This window comes from Amblyomma maculatum, chromosome 4 (genome assembly GCF_055883805.1).
Source record: "Amblyomma maculatum isolate TAMU_Amacu chromosome 4, ASM5588380v1, whole genome shotgun sequence".
Lineage (NCBI taxonomy): Eukaryota > Metazoa > Arthropoda > Arachnida > Ixodida > Ixodidae > Amblyomma > Amblyomma maculatum.
This window is the reverse complement of record NC_139347.1, coordinates 54,028,014-54,045,488: the sequence shown is the minus strand read 5'-3', so window position 1 is coordinate 54,045,488 and position 17,475 is coordinate 54,028,014. Positions and strand designations below refer to the sequence as shown.

The window sequence follows — 17,475 nt, the reverse complement described above, 5'->3', positions numbered from 1 at the left end:
CAGCTCTTTGTCGCGGCCTCGCCGAAGGGACGAACGTGTGTCGACTTCTAACTGTTCATTCTTGCGTGCAAGGTCCCCATGGTAAGCTTGCGGGAACTGTGACGTGCACTTCAGTGCCAACAGGCGTTGTTACGAAGCATAACTGCTTTTTTTTTTCTTTTTTTTTTTTTTTTTTTTGCCGGCCTTCATGCAGTACACAACCGGGCAACGCAGGTAGCCGGTGTGTAGCGCCTCCGATTTAGCAGCAGCAGAGTATACTTAGGGTTATTCGTTTTAGGGTTTTACATTTTTTTCAAATTCGGAGGGTAAAAATTGGGCGTTATTTTTCGACCTGATAATAGGGGAGAAATCGGGTTTTTCGTGGAAACACACTTTATATGGTTAAATTTACAAACTAATGATTTATTCGATTTCTCCTAATCCGTGGGTAACGATTACGGCTAAGTTTTGGGTTGCTTTCAAAAAAAGTATTTCATATTTCGGCGTTTCTGTCGTAATTAGTACTCTCAGTGATGTGCAACACGGCCAGTGTTTGGACAAGAAACATTTTAGTCACGTGAGCATGCTCGTCGACGTTTTCCACGCCCTTATTAACATGCATAATCATCTGCATGGGCAACATTTCGGTTTCCATCCTAGACTTGTCTGGTCTCTGGAGGTATCTTAGCTGAGAGAATGTTCGCTCAACGTCACAGCTGCCATTGGCTAGACACAGCAATGTCAACGCTGCATTTGCTAGCCTGGGGTAGTGCACAGTTGCGTCGTTTAGTCCATCACTTCAACGCTCATTTGTGGGGCTTGCTTCCAGCAAGAAGTACTGGTTAAACTCCTCGCGAGGCGAGCCTATATCGCTTGTCACGGAAGAGACGTCGGTAGTCATCAAACGACTCACTCAACGGCCGCTTATGGAATGTATTGAGTAAGGCGCGCAGTTTCCGCACTGTCAACTGGTTTTCTTCTTTGTGAGACATTTGGTTTCAGAGTGGAGGCCCATTTTGTGGAGATTTTTGAGCAAAACACTTCATAAGGTTTTACTAATGTGTCACTGCTCTTACCCTTTTGCTCGACCGCTTTTACCGATCATCATGGAAAACTCGTTGACAGTCTGCTATAGCTTGAAGTTTACAAGGTGATCGGCGTTTGGCATCGGAAGTTTTCCCACTTTCAAACGTTTTCTGGACATCTAGGATTGGCTCGAGTGTATCTCTCATTAAGAGTGCCTTCGCAAAAAAACTCTTTATCAGAAAGTATCGCTCCGATAGCTTTTGCTTTGATGCTTTCATACGAGCTTTTGACAAATATCCGTGGGCACAGGTTTTCCAGAAACTGGAAAAATTGGGTTTTACCGGATTATTTTAGGAGCATATTCGGGGGGAAAAAACCGGGTAAAATCGGGGTTTACCCGAGAACGAGGTACTACTCACTAGGGACACGCGGTCAGTGGCCATTATCGTGCGGCCCACTAGCCTGAAAGTATTGAAGAAGCCTTTGTCAGCAAGCTACTTTCCTAGTTTACCACTCTTTTTACCTATCGATGACCGATATTCATCTGCATATTTGGGTAAAACGGGACCAACTGCAGCGCTTAGGCTTCGGGGCGAAAAGTTAGTCGGTGAGAAGACTGAATTTGAGTGACAGCTTCTCCTGATGGAGTAGTAGTTAGCCTTTCAAGGGACTAACAATTGTGGCAACGCGGTTTTACACCCTCCAAGGGTTAAATGTGTAACTTTTACTTCTATTTGGCCGGGAGTGTACTGCTGCGATTAACACTTCCACGGCGTACAGTTACCTTCGCACACGTAAATTAGTGCCGCTGAAAATTAGTGCGCTGAATTAGTGCCGCTGAATGCGACAGAAAAAGGGGCCTGTAAAAAGAAAAGTTTGTCTATACGAGTGGTCTTCTTCGTCAGTTGTTCCCCGTGTGTCTTTTTTCTTTTTTACATTACTTGCACCGTCGCAAACATCGTCTTGCATGCTATATTTTTCTGTGTACGTCTTTATCTCTTTTATGTTGCTGCTGCTGCTGCCACTTGAAAGACAAACCTTTGTCAATGCGACACCTCTGACAATATGAGAAATTTGTGACAAACGGTACGTGATGTCACAAAGTAGTGTCAGCACTGCACAAAAAGAAAAAGAAAAAAAAAAAAAAGGTGTCAGCGCACCCGATCACTACATGTCTTAAAATGAAGGTTGTACCATGGCGCGCCAAAGTTGACCGGCGGCCGCAAGCCTTCATAAGCACGTTAACAAGTGTATACATGCTTTCATAGTTTTAGTTGTTTAGTTATTGCTCCCCCTTTGCTTTACTTTGCTAGGCTCTATATATATTTCTAAGTGCGGGGTAGGGCGAGGGGGGGGGGGGTCTATGAGCTCAAAATCTTAGCTATGGGAATTCATTGTGTATGCGGAGACAACCCTGTTTTGCATATACAGTGAAATCCTCTTGCCTTGTTTGCGCCGTTTATTTACAAGGGCTAAAGGAATCCGCAAAAGAAAAGAAATAATAGTTTTTAAATGGAGTCCCCAATCGTGGACTACGAGGCTACGGCGCCCATCGCGAACTAGACGGCGAGCCTTTCTGGAAGAAAAGCAAAACGCGTTTGGAAGCAAGGCCAGCAACAAGAGTAATTAAACGGCTCTATTAGCGAATGCAAGTAATAGTTAGGCTAGAGAATACAATGCAAAAAGCATTCCGTCACTTTCGTTTTCCTTCTGCCTAGGCAATTTTGGATGAAAAGTTGAAGGGCGTGTCGTGTGTTTTCCTCTCACCGTTTTGTGAAACGAATCCGATGCCTCTCTGGAATCGTCTACAGACGAGAAGTGCAGTTCGATTGCAGAATTTATACCGGCGAAGAAAGCCTATACTTCATTTCTATTTCTTTTTCAGAGACAGATAAAAAAAAAAAAACGAATTTTTGGTACACAGCTTTAAAGAGACGCACGGCTGATGACAAAATGAAAGCGCAGCAACTAGGTTTTGCGTGACGACGAAGCGAGGAAGAAAGAAAAAAATGGTGGTGATGAGTCACTGCGTTGTGGCACACGTTATTGTCAGAACAATCCTAGAAAATACAAGTACTGATACACACATACATAATCAATCTTGCGAAGCACGTTTCGGAGAAGCTGTCTGCGAATTGAAATAGTTCGCCATGCAGCTAAAGATATTGGGGAATTCTGGAATGATGAAGCGGCGATTCTTTGGGCATGAACATAGGTTTAGTTGTACAAATTAATGTTCTGCTGCGGCATGCAGATTACGGTCTCTGCAAACAGGGTTTGTAATGGTAACGAAATGCATCAAAAGCGTTTTTAGGCTAAGTGAACCTCACAATCCTAAGGAAGGAAGTACAACATTATTATTGAAAAAAAATATAGGGGTTGATAAATAGCAGTATAATTAGTAGGAAAAAAGTAAAAACGGCTCATTCAGCACGGGCTGAGGTTGAGCGCTTACTTTCCTTTCTTAAGGTGCTAGATCCCTCTTTCTACTTGAACCCGTTATCTGCTATAAAAAAAAAAAAAGAAAATACTCGGCATCTCCACCCCATTTTTATACACCCTATGTTCGTTAAAACCGGCACAACTTTTCGTTGCGCTGCTTGCTATAACTGATGGAATCACTAAACAACTTGCCCCGTAAAGTGCAACCAACACTTTGTGCCTTGTTTGCAAAGTTGCTTCATTGGTTTTTCATTAGCCTGTGCATAGCTGATCCTATGCTTGGACTCTGTGCCCGAAATATTTTATAAATATAAGCAGAAAGCCGACCATTTGATAAGTACTTTATTAGGAATCAAGAACTTCAAATATTTTCAACTAATTGACGTTTATTCTTTCAGAACTCATGCGTGCTTTGTAGAACGGGGAAGCAAGAACGAAATTTAGTAATGAATGAAACGGATCGTGAAAGGAAAACTATACAAGGTAACGGAAACAAATGGCAACAAGCGATTACGTTTTAGAATGTATGAACTTGACATTGCCGCGAATCATTCGAATCTTAGTTTGCTCTCTTTAGAAACCTGCTAGCACGTGGCCTTATCACTGTGAATCTAGCGCGCGATAGACTCTGTATAGTTTGTTTATTCTTGCCTGTTGTCCCGTGACGATGCTTTATCATTTTCTTTGCCGCGCAAGGCGCGTCGAGGTTTATCTCGAAGATTCCAGCCTGTCTCGTGCACGTTTCTTGAACGTTGAAGGGCGCAACAGGCATACGGTTGTTCGACGACCAACGAGCTCGATTGATGTTATCGCCGCCGTCGAATCGCTTAGTTCTTTTGCAGGCGCAAGTGAGCCCAATAAAGAGTTTCTTTAGTGCACTCCCGGACTTTTCATTTGTTATCATCGACCTTGTCACCACCACGTGACAGTATAGTAAATGGGGAGGAAATCTAGGACTCTCCGTTTAATACATATCTCTATACTACCGTCGTATAAGCCGCTAGAAAAGTTTCTGAGGAGTCATTTCATTAAATCCGCTACGGTGACTCGGTGGCTTTTCCTGCCAATCAGAGAGACACGGGTTCAACACCAACCGTTGCAGTAGGCAGCCATCAGAATTTCCTGAGCAAAATTCTCCCAGCACTGTGCTCTGTGCGGATACGTTGTCCCGTGAAAATGGCAGCGACTGATTTGTCGTACTCTCATGAGGCCGTCTCAACAGCATTTCGGTAAGTAAACGACCCCTACGGCGTGCATGCACCTGCAGTGTTAGAAATAAACTATAGAATGCCGTTCGAATTTCGGACAGCAAGCGACTGCAAGGAAGTGGTGTGTATGGACGATATTTTTAAGGTAGTACTCGTGGATGTGACAGCCAAATATCACCCAGCTTCCGGCGCGGCAAAATCACGGTGTGGAATTCCAGCTTATTGAGCATAAACTAAGCGCCAGTACAGCGTACAGCCACTTGGGAACTTACTCAGAGCAAATACATTAATCATGAGTAAGAAAACGGAACCCCCCCCCCCCCCCCCCCCCCCCCCCCCAAAAAAAAAAAAAAAAAAAATTCATTCTGACAACTTCACATTTGCTTTGTGCAGAAATCTTAAGATTACCTGCGAAACATTCCCCTACAAGTGGAATGTTTCACACGTAATCTTAAGATTTCTGCACAAAGGCCCATAAGTCCCAATTTCACCTACAATTAGCCGGATCTCTACCTAAAATCCATGCTATTAGGTCATGACAGCGTCGACCACCGTTCACTAACGAATATTTTATTTACGAGTACACAGACTAGAAAAATCACCTCTTCGGGTATGCACATTCTCATCAATCGCGTTTGATTTGTAATATCTGAACACTGCAACATCGAGCCCGGCACTTAGCGACAAATATCTCACCAACACAAAACACAGCGCGCAGCTCAATCGTTTTCCGAGTCAAGTATGTGGTATACACTTATCGCAAGAGCGCCGCATGAAAGATGGAAGAGTCGAGCGAAGCTTACCGAACCATCGCAGTCGCACACCGCGGGTCGAGCTTCGTCGGGAGCCGATATCGTCGCGTTTGCCTTGGTTTCGCGTCGATCGGGGTTCTTCCCTCTCGAGCCTTCGTTCTCGACAGGCCGAGACGTGAACTGAGCACGTCGACACGCACGCTAGCAGCAGCGGAGCTGTGAGCGTTCGCATCGCGGCCACGCTCGCTCGCGACCTGCCGAGGAACCTTCGAGAAGACGTCGAGGACGGACGGGCCAGGGAGCGCCGCCGCCCTCACCGCGCTAGGACCTGCCCGGACACGATGCCGGCCCGCTTCGTCGGCGGCGCGGCATTTCGCACGCTGCTGCAACGCAGCCGCCGGTCCCCGTGTGCCTGGCATTCTTTCACGCGCACGACTGGAAGGAGCGGGCGACCAAAATCGCCGCCTGCTTAGTCACTGATCGTGTCTGGAGCCCGAGATTTTTATATTTTCTTTTTGCGTCTTTTGCTCTCCCGCATGGTTCGCAACCGCGGCGTTTAGCAGATGGAGCTTGATTCGCTTGCGGCACACTGCTTCCGAGGTATTTCTTTTTTTTCGATAACTTAGTTATATCGAGGAGTTACGCCGACGCTGGTTTTAAACCGGTTTAAAACCAGCGTCGGCGTAACTCCTCGATATATATATATATATATATATATATATATATATATATATATATATATATATATATATATATATATATATATATATATATATATATATATATTCTCTAAAATTGTAGGGGTGCATAAGATTTCGAGCATACTTCTACGAGGCAGCAACCCGTTCGGTTATCTTTTTTTTTTCTTTTTTTAAAGGCGGTTTCCTTATCAAGTCAAAGGGCGCACGAGATTTCGAACATAAATATTCTACGTCTAGCAGTGGACAAACCCATTCGGTTACCAGTGTTTTGAAAATGGCCTTTTCTCTAAGAGTTCAAAGGGCGCACGAGATTTCGAGCATGCTTCTACAAAAAGTAGCGCACCAACCCATTATCCCGTCAAATGTTCCTGCCTGACAAGGACAGTTGAGAAAAGTTAATTTATGATTTCTAAACGCCTTGAATCAGCTTGCTTGCGTATGTTAGGCTATTACGTTATTGTGATGCATACCGACCACGCTGTGTGACTGCGCTTAACTGCTATAATCGATGGTGCTAATTTTTAAACGTTACACACTTATCCTATTGTCAAAGCCCCAATCGATCAGACTGAGCACCGGTTCGAAAAGAATCAAGTGCTCCTTTCGCCACCGTTTGTTTGCCTTTTAGCAACAACGCCGTCATTTACCTCATTTTCACCGTGTTTTTTCGTCATTTTCTTCAGTCATCGCACTGATTGCTTTCAGCTGGGAGTAAATAAAATCCTCGTGTGACGCACTGTATTGGGTAGTTCTCATAGCGTCACGGAGGCAATATTCCCAGTTCCTCGGCGTGGCATAACTCCGAGCTCGATATGTGCATATATATATATAGTCAGGATATTTGAGTTATCCGATGAGCAAGTTATCCTTTCTGCTGTTTCTTAACTGTGCGCACTGGCCATCCCAAGAGGCAAAATTTATTTTCAAACATGCCGGGCAACTAGGAAGACGCTTCGTTCTGCTTTCATCCCCGTTTCAATTAGGAAAGGGGGGGGGGGGGGGGGGGGGGGGTGAGCTCCGCATTGAAGAGTTCCTGTTCCACTGGGAATCCTTGTTCGGGTCTTAATTTTAATTGTTATCGCGTTAAAGCTCATTTGGTTCTTAGTTAAACCATCGGCCCGCAGAGAGCATCGAACAAGGCATCACGTGACGTTAATTCCACCTCCGTTCCGCGAGGTTCCTGCCTAGATGAAGAGTATAGCATTGCGAAAGACCACGCTCATGTCTAATTCCTTTTATCACCTCCGGTGAAGGCGAAGGTCAATGGCGCAGATTTTCCGCTTACGCGAGCCCGCCGTGGACCTCGCAGAGCGGAAGAGGGATGTCACGTGGTACATTGTCCGCGGGCCAACGGGCCGTCGTGTGAATCGATCTTAAGCGGTCATAAAGCACTATCTATGTGGGCCGTATATCATCATCACCGAGAATTTAACAGGGCCGGTGTATCATATTCTGTCCCAGCTGGAAAACGTCACGACCGCGGATGGGCGATAAGAATCAGCAAATTAAAACGCGCGCACGGGCGCATGAATAAAGTGGCGAGGGGAAGCAACGGCTGGACTATAGGATCTGCGCTTGCAGCTTAATTTACTGGCCCTTATCTCCCGCCCGCAGCCGTGACGTAGGTTCCTGAGTTGTACTGGCCTTGTCGACATCTCGGTGGTGACGGCCAAGGGATGGCCCACCCTTGGTGATGGCCGATATAGGCCAGCGGTTGAGACGCTTGGTTTCAGGCCACAATAGGGTGAGCGTTTCATCGTTCAGAGGGGACGGAATGCGCAAACTGGCGTTGTGAGTGTTTTCTTTCAATCCAACAAGAGAGAACAAGGGAGCTTCTAAGCTCCCTAGCTACACAGTCGGTCCTATGATTTCACGAGGTAAACGGACACAGTGTAGTACTAGAATGAACTGTGGTGCCTTCTTGCTAATATTTGCCTCCCATGTGATGGTACCTTGTATTTTACAGCTTCGAGATATACGGCCCGTTGGCACCAGTCTTGTGCATGAAGCACGCTTCAGGTTATACTAGAGGTAGGTGCCTGTTCTGGCTATCATCCAGTGCAGCAGGTAAGCAGCTTCCTGCGGCAAATAGACAAGACGTGCAGGCCGCTGGCTCCGGCCTTTGTCGCAAGCTGGAAATGCAAATGCCGCGTCCTTGTCGTCCCGGGCCACAATTCCGGCGAGCAAAGCTTCACTTTTTTTTTTTTTTTCCTAAGATGAAGATGTCCTTCTTACTTCCGCTTACATAATTCGGGGAACTCGTTAAATGTTGCAGCCCCTGCAGCCTGATTGGTGGTCTGAATTGTTGGCATCCGAAATGGCGGCAAATTGCAGCTGGGATAAAGATCACTGCGACCATGCAAGCGTGTGATCTTCGTGAGGTGCCAGGACAGGTTGCCTGTTCATTATGCACGCTGAACTATCGGTACTCTTTTGGCTACATACACAGCGTGCCCGTTCTGCATCCAAGAGGCCGACGCGGTTGAATTTTTTAACTCGAAGTGCGTGCATTAGTTTTTTCCTGACTATCGTATCACACGTGACAGGCCGTCTTTTGGCAAGATTCCCATGTACTCTGCAAGGGATCGGCTGATAGCCTGCCTGATAGCGGGTGATCGGCTTGAAAGGCGACGCGTCAACGCCACGGAAAACGCGGAAACGAGAGAGTGCACTAGGAAAGAGCACGACACAGGTAACTCATACAAGGAAGGGCTATGCCTGAGCTTATTGTTCTGCGCCGCTGCGGACACATTTTACCGGTTACCTCTCCAACACCCAGTGGCAAACTCTTTTGAAAACACGGAAGAACGCGGCTGGACCGACAGGCGCGCTGAGTGCAAATTACATACCGTTACAACTGAGAGCGTACCGACGCGAACACTTGTTACATTGTATGTCCCTGGGGCCTGGATTGTTTGTTTTTTTTTTTTTTTTTTTTTTTTGTTTTTTTTTTTCAAGTGTCTCACGTTCCACGTCGCATAGAAGCCTAGCTGGTCTGTACGACTGGAAATATCCGTGGGCTCTGTATCGCCAGAACCGCTGGCAACACAGTGAAGGTGACTAGAAAGTGGAGTTTTTGTGAACTTTTGAGAACAACTGTTAAAAGCAGTTTATTGTAACTGGATCTCTGAGGTCAGGCTACATCGCCACTACCTTCCAAAGGTGATGACAGAGTCTTTTCAATATTGACGTCCCAGATTCGAATCTAGCGGCGGAAAAGAAATTTTCTAAATTAATTTTGTCCAGCGATAACCATGCACGTCTTTTGCATTCGAACAAAAATGTACATAGTCGTATACGAGCGGTGTAATCAATTTTTATTAGGAAAGAAAAATTTTAGATGGGCACTCGACGGAATTCTTTTTCTGACACGAACGCTTTCATACTGTGTGTTGCACACGCGAAGTTTTATTTTCGCACTAATACTTCAGTACGTGTTCCTGCCGAATCAGGAAATTCTTCGCGCATTCTTAAACTATTTTTGCTAGCCAACATTGTACCCTCCCAACAAGGTACGTAGGGCTGAATAAAGAAGAGCTGAGAGGAAATTTCACCAACCCCATCTTTATTACTCCGCCGGGATAGCGCAGTGGTTAGGGCGCTCGACTACTGTGCCCAAGGATGCGGGATCGCATCCCGGCCTCGGCGGCCGCTTTTCGATGGAGGCGAAAAGCAAGGTGCCCGTGTGCTGTGCGATGTCAGTGCACGTTAAAGAACCCCATGTGGTCGAAATATCCGGAGTCCTCCACTACGGCGTCTCTCATAGTCTGAGCCGCTTTGGGACGTTGAACTAAACCAAACTAACCAACCTACCTGCATTGAAATCTCAGTCCACAAACGCTTTTCGGTTCCCCACGGTGGATACACGCGACCTTTCTGGACGCCGTCGAATATGGCTTATAATGTTTATAAGACCGGCATAACGTTTAAAGTTAGCAGTATGCAAGACTCCCAAACAATAGCAAAGCCATTTCAAAAGATGACTCAGCGTAATGTAATCGCTTTAATTATTCGCCGCATGACAGTTCTACACTTGTGTGATTGATACACACATGCTCGCGAAAGTCGTGCGCTAACGCAGAAACATAAGCGCGCATTGCCACCTAAGTTTTGCGAAGGGTCTTGGTTATCGATTCATTAATTAAGTGGCAGAGCGTATTAGGCACAAACGTACGGCTCAATAACTAGGCCATTCTAAACACTGGACTCTTTTCAAGTCCATTAGGAATATCCATGCGTATGATAAAAAGGGGCCGGGAGGCGTTCAACATCGCCGCCCAATTTAAATTATTTATTCAACACAACGAATGATCAACGAATATCGCAAGGCTCTTGTTTTCAGGGGAAATGAAAAGCGAAGAAACAGCAGTGCACATATATCATGACGAGTAAGCTTGTCTGTTTTTGATTTCGCCCCGCCATGTTGGTACAGAAGTTCGCTCTACTTCTGTGCCCGAGGATGCGGGATCCAATCCCGGCAGCGGCGGCCACTTTTCGATGGAGGCGAAAAGCAAGGCGCCCGTGTGCTGTGCGATGCCAGTGCACGTTAAAGAACCCATTGTGGTAGAAATTTCCGGAGCCCTTCACTATCTCATAGCCCGAGTCGCTTTGGAACTTTAAACTCGCAAACCAAACCTCCTTCATTTCGTAAATTAGGCTGAAGATGAAGTGGAGAGGGCTTATGTATGATTATGCCCAAGAGGGAAAAATAACCGGGATGTTCCAGTTTTGACAGTAGTCATTCCCCGTTGTTTTTCTTAGCCTTTACTGCTAAATAGCACAGGTCAGAATTATGCTTGTGATTATTCTCTCAATGCCGGCAGCGCCAGATTTTCTGAAGAACGGGGTCTTTAACGGTGCAGCATTGAAGTGCAACGGGGATATCAAAATGGCAATGCGATCAATGTAAAAGCGAAATGTACAGCAGACAATACAGCTAACGCATGTTTGTCGAACCCCACGTTATGACGGCCTGTCAATTCGTGCAGCGAAAAGCTATGATTGTGTCACCTTTTGCGAGAGCGCCCATCGTTTCCGCGTCGTTGACGCGGAACGATGACGCAGGAAGGCAGGCAGGTAAGACAAGTCAAGGCAGGCAAGGCAAGCAAGGCAGGAGGAGGCAAGCAGGCAGGCAGGCAAGCAAGGCTGGCAAGGCAGGCCGGTAAGGCAAGGCAGTCAGGGTAGGCAGGCAGGCAAGGCAAGGCAAGACAAGGCAGGCATGGCAGGCATGGCAAGACAGGCAAGGCAAGGCAAGGCAAGGCAAGGCAGGCAGGCAGGCAGGCAGGCACTCTTTTTAAGATGTGCAGTATCAGTGTCGAGATTGTGTAGCCGGCAATTTATACCAACACTCAGCATTTCTATGAAACTGCATAGCTATATTTGAATTCAGTAAAAGTATACTTGTCTCTAAAAATCGTTCCCTAGCAAGGTTCCTCATATTGTATTGGCTCAATCCTGAATGGAAGTTTGTACTGATATGCGTGACTTGAGTGTACCGATCAAGCTGTGTAGCTCTCGGTACTGAGCGAAACTGTATTTTTAAATACATTTTTCGTGCAATTTCGGTTAATGTTGAATAAAATTGCTGGTGGTTTAACTGCAGTTAAACCTAATTTGTACGCGATAGCTTCATTCGCGTCTCTCTCCTTGGGCTCCATACGCTGGCCCACGTCATAGCTCATCGTTTTGACTTTTGTCCTTGACCTTTGTTACTATGACGTGCGACACTACAAGTGTTTCGTGGTTTGACCTCTGGCTCACGTGAAGGTCATATTCTTGTGCACGGAGACCTTGGCTTTACATCGCGTAGTGAAGCTATGGCTTCAAAATATTCTCGAATTTTTAGAGGGGAAAGGGGAGAGGTCTGCCATGAACTCACTCCTTGCCCCTCTTCCGAACACCCATTTACCACACCTAGACATGTAAATACATTCCTTCTGCTAAAGCCTCCTTCTTGTTAGAAAAAAAAAAAGAAAAAAAAAAGCCCTTGATCTTTTTTGAAGAAATACATGGGTGATTTTTTTTTCTTTTTTTGCTTGCAACACGCTGGTGATTATTCAGTCGACAATTTAATTTGAAAGCAGCTACGATTAACAAGAGCGAATTTTCGGATTTGCAAAGAAAGGACAGTTGATCGCATTCGAAATGAACGAGGCAGATCGTTTCGCATCATATATAGTCGACGTGATGGAAATGCTGGCAAATCGCAGCGGAAAACAAAACGCGACATTTTTTTCGTGACACAATTTTGCGTAGTGTCGCGTTACGATGGCTTGTTTGTAGATCTAAATCATGTCAGCCGTATTACATGCATTTACAAAATACTTAAGTATACGGCACAGCGAGTGGTTAGCCCGGGACTTCAGATGCCAATGGCGAATCTTGGAGTTTGTATACTTTCTACTATTCACCGGCGCTAATTTGAAATCCCGAAGAAGAACTTTGCAATGCACACAAGTGCTGCTTAATGTAACGATCGCACTCTCTCACCGCGCCGCTGGCTTCAGCATTTTCTTCATTTACTCCAGAAAGCAAGTGCAATTCGCATTCAGTAGCCAGCTAGCCGTGCCTTACAATTCAAGGAGAGTGAGCTTTTTCGGTAAAAACCGGATCTATAAAAATGAATTCAGGGCATTTTTATCGCCTTGACCAGAAAGACCTGTGCGTACGTAGATAATATTCCCGTGAAACAAAATGCCACCATCCCCTACAGGCACAGCCAGAAACTCAATAAAGTCGCCATCACGCTCAGAGGGAGGAGAGAAAAGCCGGTGCACGCACCCCTTCGCAGACGCGGAAGAGTCTCAATAGTGGACGGACCGGCGCAAGGCTGCAAAACCGACTCCTTTTCGTTGGAGAGAGAGATAGAGAGCTTTGCCACCGGACCTACGCGCGAACGACGCTAGCCACATTGTGTATGCCTTGCGGCGTCGCGTCCTATGGCCTTCCGCACAGCCTCGGGCGAATTCGTGCGTACTCTCTATCCAGGCCGGCGCGGATCGGTCGCGCTCGCTTCAGTGCCGTATGACCGCAAGTGCATTTGCTCACTGCTCACATCCGGGGCAGGCCAGAGATAGCGCGCTCCAGTCCCTGAAACGACTGAGCGCTTTATGTGAGTGGTATACGGCGGACTTACGAGGATCCTTCTCTCTTCCGAGACCTTTCGTGCGCAGAACACTGCAGTCCCTCAAGGACTGGAAATACTGGCGTCCGGCTTCCTTCTTTCTCAGCAACAACAAACAGGCGGCAGATCAACTTCCGGTCGTTGCTAAAATATTATGGTTTGGTTTGGTTGGTTTGTGGGGTTTAACATCCCAAAGCAACTCAGGCTATGAGAGACGCCGTAGTGGAGGACTCCGGAAATTTTGACCACTTGGGGTTCTTTAACGTTCACTGACACCGCACAGCACACGGGCGCCTTGCTTTTCGCCTCCATCGAAAAGCTGCCATCGAGGCCGGGATTCGATCTCGCGTCCTAGGGAACAGTAGTCGAGCGCCGCGTAGCCACTGCGCCACCCCGGCGGGCTACTAAAATATTATGATCGCGGTTACAGGAACATTTCTTCCTCACAGGCACAATCTGCACTTAGAGGGAGCAAAAATTTCAATGTTTCGTCTGCCGCAGTGTGCACGACTGGGTGAAATCTGCGGCAGGTATCTACGCGGCATGCGAGAACACTAATCGGCGTGTACTACTACATGCGCACCAACCATCGACCGGCCACCGGTAAAATTGCGTACAAGAGTGCCCCGGCCAAGTGTCTGGTTTTCTACAGGGATGAGCTCTTGGGAGAGGCTCCGCAAACCCCTTCGCGGACCAGACTCAGTTTCGAACGATCTCGCAGCTTGCAGAGTGGTTCTCGTTGACACAAGTTCGGGCTACTGAGTGGGCTCAAAAGGTCGCCGAGAGCAACGGACTTGAGGCCACCTAAGTGTAGCGCCCACAAATCGCTCATTGCTGACAATAAATGTTTTCCAATCTAATCGCCTTCTTAGTCCTCGCACTGGACCTTCGCAGCAGCAGCGTTCTAAGAACGATTGCGATACTCCCTAATGAGAAATTTGAGCGTGCCCATTTAAGTGTTTCTATATTCTATATATTGAGGCAAAGAATTCGAGAGACATTTGTGTGAATGCATGTGCAGTTACAAAGCAATCTTTTTTTTACAAAGAGTATTGTTCTCAGAAGAAAAGAAAGAAGAGCCACGAACGAACGGTGCCGAGCTCGTGGCTCCTCCTCTTTTTCTGAGAAATTTTCTTTGGCTCACTGGCAACACCGCCGAGTAAACGTATAAGAGATGCGCTCTAAAAAAGGCCCACTAGTGAGCTTTACCACACAGGACGGATTCAAGTTGTCGGACAGCGGGTCGAGTCACTGGTTCGGGAGCGCAACGGTTTGGTCCAGGACTATTTTCCCAAGCATCTCACTCCAGAAGGGCCGTGCAACAGGCTACGAAAAATCTTGTATCAATTTGAAAACCGGTGGGTATATCTGGCGGTACTATAGGGATCGAACCTGGTACCTCCAGAATACGAGACTATGCTCTACCACAAGGCCACCGCTTCGGTGGCAGCGTTAACAATATTTTTTTTATTTTTTAGTTATTGCCTGACTTGACATAAGCGCAGAAAGCTTTCGAACAGGTAAAATAACGTGATTGTCATGCCACTTATCAGACAGCCGTGTCTAACGGAATTTCATTGGAATCAATTTATCGGACACACTAAGGATGACATCCCACCAGCGTTGATGTCTCACCACTTTTCTCCATTTGTATACACTTTCAGTAAAGTAAATGCCCACAGCTTTCGCTTCCAGGTCACAATTAATGGCGAAAAGCCGCGTGCTATGCCAAATGCTATGAAGGCCCAACAATATAACAAGATCATACCGGATAGGTTCGTTTTGTTTTCAACTATTAAATGCCTCGTGATGTAAGAGGTAAATCTTTTTTTTTTTTTTCAGCGTCCTTTGTAAAACATGCCAGTAAAATACAGCGTGCCAGCAATCAAGGAACACGTGTTCTGTCTTTTTTTTTTTTTCTTTTTTTTTTACACGGAAAGAAGACCCTATTTTTTCTCTAACCCACGTTTTCACTGGCAGGGTTACATTTTACAACGACCGATCTTGTCACTCTTTTAGGAACATAATTTCCTGGCCCTTCAGCTTACGTGATCTTATCCAGAGGGGCTAAGAAATGGTTAGCAATGAAATCGTTATAGAGTGGCACCCGTTACATTTGACAAGTACAGCAAGGAAAGCCTTTCGCTCAAAGTGGCTGCGTTGTCGAGTGCTTTGAATTTTTTCTTTTTGTACCCAGTTTTGTTCAGTTCAATAAATCGGAGTCACTTCAGCCTGACCAGCCTGTGCGTCAGCGCAGCATGTAAGAGGCACGCGGATCCTGAAATAAGTTACATCTTCCGTACTCTTGGTTAAGCTTGCGCGCCCAGCAGGCTCGCACTGATATCTGAGTCGACGACTGAACAGATTTTCTTTCATGGAAACTTGTTAAGAGTGCAACGCATGACATCACCAACGTCGCCTTTAGGCCAGAAAAATATGGCATCATGGGGCGCTTTTAGCGGGGTCGTTGTTAGAAACATTTGTTACCTGCCATCTGCATGGCAGATGGCGTCTTGAACACACAGTACCAGTCATGTTAGCTATACCATCATGAGTTAGCGCTTGTTGTGTCGCGGCTTCCCTGCGGTACATACATCTGGCCTGGGGGTGGGAACTATGGGTTCCAAGCGCATGTCAATACGGTTTTAATAAAGGCTTCCTTATCGAATCGAAGCTGTGCGTGACCCATGATTGAGCATGTACTTGTATTTGCACGTGTCTTGAGGTGACTAATATTGGTAAAGGCTGGACTTTCGGTTTAGTGTACGTTTTTGTGTTATTTTGCTCCAGAACTAAGTATAGTTTATTTTTTCGGCAAGTATAATTTCCGACGAATTGATTGTTGACTTTTTGCCCCACTTTATAATGAGGTAATTGTGCGTGGCCTAAAGTGTTTATAATAAATTTCAGTTTTTCTCAGCAAGAATAGTTTATTCACTAAAATAGAGCGCACTTTCGACAGGACACAGGGAGTAAGACAACACACAGCGCTCTTGTGTCCTGTCGAAAGTGCGCTCTTTTTTAGTGATCATGTACCAACTGGCCCGTCTACTCTCCTTGATTAATAGTTTATTATTTACCTATTATTTACCATAACGTGAACATGGTAGTACTGGCGCACTGCTTGTAGAAGAAATTGCTATTTTCATCAAAAAGGAGACGCAGTTTGAGGAAATTCGCTTCTAAGAGCTAGGTTGATACGTCATCGATAGGTTGTCGCGGTGAGTTGAGTGAGAGAACCAACCATCCCGTGGTCTGCGTTTGATGCCAGCGATGGAGTCACCGCTAGGTTTTTCGTGGTAGCCAGAACATGATATATTTTTCCGTGACACCCATGCCCGGTTTAGTGCCAGCGTCCTATATATATGCAGCTGATAAATTTCCCTAACCATCGATTATTCCAAGTATTTTAAGCGGGACATGATATAGTGCTTAGTTAGCAGGCCACGGTGTTAAGAGGCGTGTACGATAGAGCAGCAATTCCTCAAATCGAACAACTGCGCTGTTTGTTCGACAATGCCATTGTCGCGTCACACTCCTGAACTTTGACTGAGCAACTCTTAGTCAAGTGCCAGCGCTAGCCATGCCTTGCACGCAGAAAATAGAGATTTTTTCGTATATATAACGATTTTCGGAAACCGAACTCGTTGTTCTACTGGGAACAAAAGTTTCCAAGACGCATTATCAGGAATCGAAGCCAATAGCTCTTTGCTAACCGGTGTCCGGAGACCAGACATAACGGTCTGAAAGTCAGACGCTCATGTTGTGTCATGAGCTAGTGAAATCAAGAGATCGCCAAAGAATGCGGCGTTTGCGCAGCAGATTTGCTCTTTACGTATCTTGGAACCTTTTGTCCCCTGTAGTACTTTTATGCCTCTTTGGTCACTTCATCGACTACTTACTCGGTCCCACGTACTGGAGTGAACCGATTGAAGTGCCTCTGCAATGCTACGCTGGACATATATGGGATTTTCAGTCGAAAGGAGCTTTAACTTCATGTGTAAGCATTGTAGTGCACCTTGTACAAGCTTGTCACTACATGCTACTCCTAGGCTTGTGAAGCTGACTGGGCGATGAAGCATCGGGCGGGCTCCAGGAAGAAGGAGCTCCAGAACTTTCACTGTTTTTTCTTCACCAAGGACGTCCTCAATATGACTATTTGTCTATAGGATGTCGGTCGAGAGTATGTGCAGTGAAGGCTTGATGCCCTTTGTGGCCCTTTCGATACCAATTTAATACTATAG

The 17,475-nt window shown here is 46.1% G+C and overlaps 1 protein-coding gene and 1 long non-coding RNA gene across 2 annotated transcripts in view; one reads left to right on the top strand and one right to left on the bottom strand.

The window, feature by feature from the left end:
• Window positions 1-5,863, bottom strand: part of LOC146191058 (cyclin-I-like) — a 24,588-nt gene extending 18,725 nt beyond the window's left edge. The window contains exon 1 of the mRNA XM_084601499.1: window positions 5,459-5,863. Within this exon, the coding sequence (XP_084457625.1) occupies window positions 5,459-5,826 (368 nt within the window). The 5' untranslated portion in view covers window positions 5,827-5,863. The remainder of the gene's footprint in view (window positions 1-5,458) is intronic.
• LOC146191057 (uncharacterized) overlaps window positions 4,402-17,475 on the top strand; it is a 63,998-nt gene continuing 50,924 nt past the window's right edge. The window contains exons 1-2 of the long non-coding RNA XR_014706599.1: window positions 4,402-4,676; window positions 8,075-8,139. This is a non-coding gene — a long non-coding RNA (uncharacterized LOC146191057). The remainder of the gene's footprint in view (window positions 4,677-8,074; window positions 8,140-17,475) is intronic.